The sequence below is a fragment of the Mesoplodon densirostris genome, chromosome 16 (assembly GCF_025265405.1).
Source record: "Mesoplodon densirostris isolate mMesDen1 chromosome 16, mMesDen1 primary haplotype, whole genome shotgun sequence".
Lineage (NCBI taxonomy): Eukaryota > Metazoa > Chordata > Mammalia > Artiodactyla > Ziphiidae > Mesoplodon > Mesoplodon densirostris.
In genome coordinates this window covers 85,044,713-85,051,653 of record NC_082676.1, presented here as the reverse complement: position 1 = coordinate 85,051,653, position 6,941 = coordinate 85,044,713, and the positions used below count along the sequence as shown (strand labels likewise).

The 6,941-nt window shown below is 66.7% G+C and overlaps 1 protein-coding gene across 12 annotated transcripts in view; it reads right to left on the bottom strand.

The window, feature by feature from the left end:
• RADIL (Rap associating with DIL domain) overlaps window positions 1-6,941 on the bottom strand; it is an 86,029-nt gene that overhangs the window by 21,660 nt on the left and 57,428 nt on the right. For 5 of the 12 annotated variants that reach the window (XM_060119932.1, XM_060119924.1, XM_060119927.1 and 2 more), the window contains 7 exons: window positions 5,591-5,744; window positions 5,046-5,236; window positions 4,561-4,912; window positions 3,428-3,567; window positions 2,935-3,036; window positions 2,304-2,454; window positions 51-870 (listed from right to left, as the gene is read on the bottom strand). In XM_060119932.1, coding sequence (XP_059975915.1) covers window positions 434-870; window positions 2,304-2,454; window positions 2,935-3,036; window positions 3,428-3,567; window positions 4,561-4,912; window positions 5,046-5,236; window positions 5,591-5,744 — 1,527 coding nt within the window. In that variant the 3' untranslated portion in view covers window positions 51-433. Of the gene's footprint in view, window positions 1-50; window positions 871-2,268; window positions 2,455-2,896; window positions 3,037-3,427; window positions 3,568-4,560; window positions 4,913-5,045; window positions 5,237-5,590; window positions 5,745-6,941 lie in introns of those variants that run through there. The other 7 variants (XM_060119926.1, XM_060119928.1, XM_060119931.1 and 4 more) reach the window with 7 other exon arrangements.

The window sequence follows — 6,941 nt, the reverse complement described above, 5'->3', positions numbered from 1 at the left end:
CTCCTGCGGTCCGGTGCCTCCGCCCCCGGCCGGTTTTGACCCCCAGACGCCCTAAGAAACTCCCGCCGCCGAGGAGGCTGATGGGGGCCGGTCGGGCGGGCGGGCGCCGCAGGGGCGGACGCCTCTGGCTGGCGTCCCGGCCCCAGGATGCTTTCCGAGAAGCGACAGGTGGTGCTCGGAGCAGCGCCGTGGGGCACCGGTGCGGGGCGTGCCAAAGGACACCTGACCCTCCCAGGATGGGGCCAACCCAGCCCTGCGAGGTCCGGCCCGGCCCACCCGGCCCTGCCTGGCCCTCCGGACTTGGGTCCGGGGATGCCAGGGTTGAGGATGTGACACCTAGAGAAAATGCCTTTTTTCAATTTGCCAAGATGCCAATTAATGCTCAGCTTTCCGTTTTTTCACGTCGTTCGTTCAGACATTGCAAGTTTGGGTCTCAAACGTGCCTACGAACCAGTTTGAGAATACGGATTTGGGGGTACTTTTTTCCCGGCTTCACACGGAGCCAAGGCCGCTCTAGAAAAGTTCCCTTACCATGGTCTCTGCAGGGTAGACTTCTGTAGTGGCTGAGAGTCCAGTCCAACGATGCGAGTTCAAATCCGGTGGGGCCGGGCTGTCCCAGGCGTGTCAGCCTAAGCGGCAGAGCCGCCAGGGCCTCGGAGGCCGTGAGGACACAGGCTGGGCCGCGGCCCGGAGGATGGCGCGTGAGCAGGGCGCACTCACCTGGGCCCGGCGCCCACTGCAGCCGCGCCGAGGGCGGACGAGGGTGGCTGCTTCCAGAGGTTGGGTTCTGTCGGGTTGTCCTCACAGCATTTACAGCGCTGGCCGACTGATGTAGAAAATGACAGTCCCATTGTGCTCCACTTTCCTCGTCTGCAAAATGGGGACAATCACAGTGCTGACCTCAAAGAATATCCCGGGAACAAAGCGTGTCCTTCCCTGCAGAGGGCTCGGAGGGCTCTCAGCACCCGCTCCCTGCCAGAGAGAAGCGGAGCTCGGAGGTCTTCCCCCTTCCCCGGGGTCCCAGCCCTTCCCTGCGGGAACTCTGCGGTACACGGGGTCCCCCCCACTCCTTGCAGCTCCGCGGGGGGCGGGGGTGGGGTGGTGCTCGGCAGGCCTCGGGTCAGCCGCCAGCCTCCCTGAACTTGTGACCTTCAGTTTAGGGCTTTCAGAATTTTGGGGGGTTCAATTGCACATTTTAACTGACTTTTTAAAGTACATTTCATCCAGCGTTTTGGGAACTGCTTCAGGGCAGGTGGAATCCAGACACCTGGTACTGAGCGTCCGCAGGGCCGGGCCCCCACCTGCACTCTCTTCTGCACCCACAGCTGCCCGAGGCCCAGTGCCTGGGACACACTTTCCGGCCACTGGTCCCTCCACGAGACCCCTTTCCACGTAAGGGGTGTGTCTGCAGCTGCCTGGCCGGGACCCTCTTGTCCCCAGAGTCTCTGTTCCTGTCAAAGAGGAGGACCCCAGCCCAGGGAGGCGGACACTGCCGAACCCGCTGAGGACACCCAGCCGGGAGGTGCCCGCGCCCGCTGCCACCGTGACACCAACACGGCCCTGCGCACAGTCAGCGGCTGGTGCAGGAGGCGGGCCCCCCACCAGGGTGAAGCGACGGCCACCAGGTGGACACCAGCCGGGCCACAGACTGAGAGCCTGGGACCGGCCAGCCTGGTATTAGGGCCCAGCCGTGGCTTTAGCGACCAGAGAGGACATGGGGGGGTTGAGTCCGGGGGAGGAAGCCTGGATACCCACAGTGGGTCAAGACTCACTTTATAACCTTCTGCAGGGTTCCAGACCCTTTCTTTGGGACCGTGCTGAGTGTGGCATCACCGAGGGCACAGCCCCCTGATGGGGGGTGGCTCTGGCCCTTTCCCTCGGCGGCCGGGGGCTGTCTGCGTCTCCCCCACTGCTCCTTGTTTGCAGGCAGGGTGGAGGGCAGGTGAGGAGCGAGTTAGAGCCACCCCGGCACCCCAGCGAGCCCCGTGTCCCCCCGGGGTCTCTCCCGCGCTGGCAGGGAGGGAGCAGTTCCTGAGGGCACCGCCCCACCTCCAGCAGCCCTTCTAGGGGGCCAGCATGGTGCCCACCCAGACTCCACGCCCCACCACCCTCTACAATATGAAAGATAGTTTATTGACTCTATACTTTAACACTCAAATCTTCAAACATAAAGGCTCTGTGACAAGCATCACAACTTAGTGTTATCTGTCGTATCAATAAAATAAAATGTACACTAGGAACTGCGGCTAGTGTCCTGTGGGTGACACAGCCACACCGAACAGCCTGGCAGAAGGGGCCATAACCTGGGAGCCACAGGTGTAGGTGCTCGGGCCGTCCCTGCACAGCGCCTAGGGAGGGGGCGTGCGGAAGCGGATCTTCTTGGCCGTTTCCACGTCTGACTTGGCAACCAGAAACCGCACCTTCTTTCCTCCGTGTCGGATCAGATCCACGGCTCTGAAAGCAGAGAAGGGACGGGGACGGTGTAGAAGAGGCCTCCGGGTGAGGACTCACTGCCGGTCCAGCGGGCGGAGCCTCCTGGAGGTGCCGGGGGGCGACCCAACCCCCCACCCACCAGCTGTCACCCAAGTGGACAGTTACAGTCAGCAACCCTGAGCCCCCCGTGCTGTGACAGAGCTTCGGGACCACGGAGCCTGCGCTCTCGCGGCCTGGTCCAGAGCCCGCCCCACCCCAAGGTGCCTGAGCCCCTGCGGGGACTGGTGTGTCATCGGAGGACCAATGTGGGGGAAGGAAGGGTGGGAGGTGGCCATGGGGAGCCAGGCCAGACGGCTGTGCCTCCATTTACTCAGCTCCAACGTCGCAAGGGTGGACGTGGCCTCCCACAGGCTGAGGGGTGGGGGAGGGCGCAGAGGCGGCCGCGGGGTGCAGGGCGCGGTACCTCAGGTAGCTGACGCCCACCAGGCTGCTGCCGTTCACCTCCAGAATGCGGTCTCCCAGCGACAGCCTCCCGTCGGACGCTGCGGGGCTCCCCGGGAGCAGGGTCTGGATGTAGAGCCCTGGGGCGCCCAGGGGCGTGTGCTAGGGGAGAAGCGGAAGCCTCAGGGCTCCGTGGGCCCCTCACACACAGGGGTCTCCAGGCAGGGACACCTCCGCCCCTCCCCCGGCCTGGCCCAGTGGGGCTCACTGTATGGTCATCAGTGTGTCTTCAAGGACAGCGCTGGACGCCATCAGAGTCCCTGCAGGCCCAGGACAGACGTCCCGAGGTCTGAGGGTGCAGGCGGTGGAAGCAGCTGCTGCTCAGGCCCTTTCCCTTCCCACAAATCCCAGGAGACGCCCCCACCAGCCCCTGGTCCCCAGGGCCGTGGGCCTCCGCCCGCCGCCTGCCTGTGACCACCCCAGCTGTGGGCCCGTCTCTGGGAAAGAGGAGGAGCCTGGGGGCCTGCAGGAAGCGGCGGGGTGGATCACTCACCATCCCGTCGATCAGGCCCATGCCCAGCCCAGAGGGGCCTCGTTCTAGCTCCACCACGAACATGTAGCAGAAGTCGTCCGTGCTGGAGCTGTGGCTGGAGGGGGCCGGAGGGGGCTCAGCCGCCGGAGCCACACAGTCTCCTGGGCAGGAGAGAAAAGTGCAGCGGGGTGAGGTCAGGGGCTGGCAGCTCAGTCCTCTGTCCAGACTCTGCCCTGGGGCCCTGCGCCTGCCCAGGAGTCTAGACCCAGGGACATCCTGGCTTGGCTGTTCCAAAGGGACACGTGCTCACAGAGGTCCAGCAAGATGCCCGTCAGGGCAGAAGGGGAACAGCCAGAACCGGACCACCATCAGGGTGATGGGGGTCAGGCCACCCTGTGCTGCCCCAGGACACCGGTCCCTCTCAAAGGCCGGTTGCTTCCAGAAGGTTGAGAAGGGGGCTCTGCTTTCCCTCCCCCTGCCCTCTCCCAGCACACTTCTCAGTGATGCCCCCACACCTGTCGTGTCGGCTCCTGCTCCCAGGGCCCCCTCCAGAGCTGGGGCTCTTTTCAGCTGGGCCCTGCTGCTCCCCACCCTGAGGGTCCTGCGCCCTCTCCCTCCCCACGAGGTCAGTCGTGGCGCCCTGCCGGGGCGCCACCCAGGTCGCTGAGAGGTGTCCTGCCTCAGGCCCAGCTCAGTCCCAGTGACCCCTGCCCCCTCAGGGCACCCTCTAAGCTTGGCAAGATCACTGAGGACTCGCCGGGGGCCGGGCGGGGCTGGGGGATGCTTGCCCTTTGTTGCCCGCCAGCCCAGTGCCCACACGCCCAGGGCTCCGGCTCCCTCGCCCCCCACCCCCCGATCCCACTGGCCTCTCATCGGCTCTTGGGCTCAACACACGTCATGGGGCCATCCTTCCTCTCCCCCGGGCGGAGTGACTCTCCGAGTCCCCAGCTGCCCGGGCCTGAGCCATGCGGTGCCCTCCCCAGCTGCCCCAGGAGCCTGTCCTGTGTCCAGGGCAACAGGCATTCGTGGGCAACTCTGACAGCCCGGGCCAGACGTGACACCAGGACCCCGCAGGGGAAGGACCCCGAGGCAGCTGACCAGGCGCCAGCAGGGCCAGGACTGGGGTGCGGGCGCGGGCCTGGCTCGGGGCTCACCTTCCGGGGCTGCACACCTCGGGCCGCTCGGCCCGTTCCTCCTCCCTTCCAGAAGCACTTCCCCGCAGGCACTGCTGGCTTCTGGCCAGTCGGGGACAGCAGGCTCCAGGCTGAGCGGGGTGCCGGGGGGCGTGAGCAGGCATGAGGGGTCCCCATGTGGGTCCCCGGCCTGGGGCCCCCTGCGGCTCACGCGGCCTGGCGGCCTTCCCAGAGGGCCCTGTGCCTGGGGGTCCCCCGCGGAAGGAGGAGGGTGCTCCGGGCCGGCCTCACGGGCTCCCCTACCGGGGTCCCTGGAAGCCAGGGGGCGGCTCTGGTCCTCAGGGTGGCCCTCGGGGCTGGTGTGGTGCGGGCCCTGGGGGAGGGGGGACAGAACTCAGCACCGAGCAGCCCGACGTGCTGGGAGGACAGAGGGGCCCCCCAAGCCTCCGCGGCCTCGGGAGCCCCCGCTCCCGCGTCCACCCCCGCTCCCGCGTCCACCCCAGTACCTGGAGACACTCTGGCTGCGCGGGCCTGCTGCTGGGGCTGGGCTTGCTCCGCAGGCTCCACAGGAAGTGGCGAATGTAGAGGAGGTGCTGGTGGAGGCTGTCGTCCAGGCAGTCGGCCTCCAGATCCACCTGGAAGCCCTCGCTCGGCAAAACGATGGGTGGGGGGTTTTCATAGGACTCCAGGACCTCCTCTGCGGGGGCGAGGGCGGCGTGACCCCCCAGCCAGGAGGCAGCTGCCCGGCCACCCCCGCCTGATGCCGTGGGACCCCGGGGACACGGGAGGGGCCGCACAAGCCCGTACGGCGCTCTCACGCCTCCTGAGTCCCAGCGAGCACCCAGGATGAAGCCCCGGAGCCACCATTCGGCACTTGGGCCCCACGCCCCCCACTCCCGCCTGCGGGCAAAGGGGAGCCTCCGCCTTGGGCCGTCTTCCTCCTCGGGTGTCCTGCCCTGTCCCCCACCTGGGGACCCAGGGACCTGGGGGTCAAGGAGCCCCCGGGCCACGCCCGAGTTCCGAGCTCCACCCGGAGGAGAGGCCTCCTCACCTGACTTGAAGGCTGCGGGGCTGTCCTGGGCACCCGGCTCCCAGGCGCTCATGGGGCCCATGGCCGAGGCTAGCTGGTACTGGGTCAGCAGGCGGTGCAGCTGCGCGGGGCTCAGGGCAGGGAACGCGGCCCGCAGGTTCGCCCAGCTCATCTGCTGATGAGAAGGAGCTCCTGGTCAAAGGCCGGGGGCCCAGCCCGCCCCCCAGGGAGGGCCTGCCTCCTGGGAGCTCTGGCGGCAGGGGCCCAGGGCTCCCAGGGCTCCCCGCGCCAGCACACGCTCCGCCCTGGGGTGTCCGTGCGGGACAGCGAGGTCAGCGAGGCCAAGGTCAAGGCCGGTGCAGAGGGCAGCTCACCCCATGCCTGTGGGCGTCCAGGGTGAGAGCCGGGTCAGGGGGCGGGGGGGGCCAGCAGGCACCGCGCCAGCAGGCACCGCGCCAAGTACCCTGCCCACCGAACAAGCCCTGTCACACCACCTCGAGGGGCTGAGAAATGGGGCAAAGCTACTGGGGGGTGAGGGGGCCGTGAGACAGGACCCCTGCCTCGTGCCGTGTGAAAGGAATCAAGCAGGTCAAAGACCTGCACGAAGGCACAACTGTAGCATTAGGTGCCACACGAGACTGGCCTGGGAGCCGGGGGCAGGGCAGGCGCACTGGAGGAAGACAAGCAGCAGCCATAGGAGAAGGTGCACTCAGGTCACCGAGTCACGGTCTTCCTCTGTCTTGCTTCCTGGAACCCCTTCCTTCTGCTCTCGAGGAGCTTCCCAGGGAGGCCTGTGCTAGGGGGGCGCCGGGGGCCTGGCACGGGAGAGCGTCCTCAGGCCACTGTCCCCGCCATCAGGCATCAGGACTCCAGGCTGGAGTAGGCCTCGTAGGGAACTGGGGAGGCGGCGCCTGCGTTCGCTCCTGAGGAGTCGGAAACCATCCTGACCGCCGACCTCCAGGACCCGAGCTGCCCTCCTTCTCTGGAAGCTCAGCGGCGTCTCTGCGATCCTGCGAGCGGGTCTTGTCGCAGGTCTGTTTCAGCCACTGTGCTTTTCACCCACCGGCTGCACCTGCAGTGTGGACACTCGGGTCGAGCGGGCCGGGGAAGTGTCTTGGTTTGTCTTCACTCCCTGTTTGCCCTGCCCTCTCCGGCCTCATGCTGCTCGGATGCGGGGCCTCACTTGACTGGTCCCTTAATTTCCTTCTTTCTTCCTTCCTCTCCGTTTCTCCCACGTTTGATTTGACTGCCCACATCAAGAGGCCTGGGCGGTGGTTGTCGAGGGTCTACACTGCAGGGACAGACAACATCCTAAGCTACGTGGGGAAGAGGGTGCGGAGCGGCCTCTTCCTGACACCTGCACCCAAACACA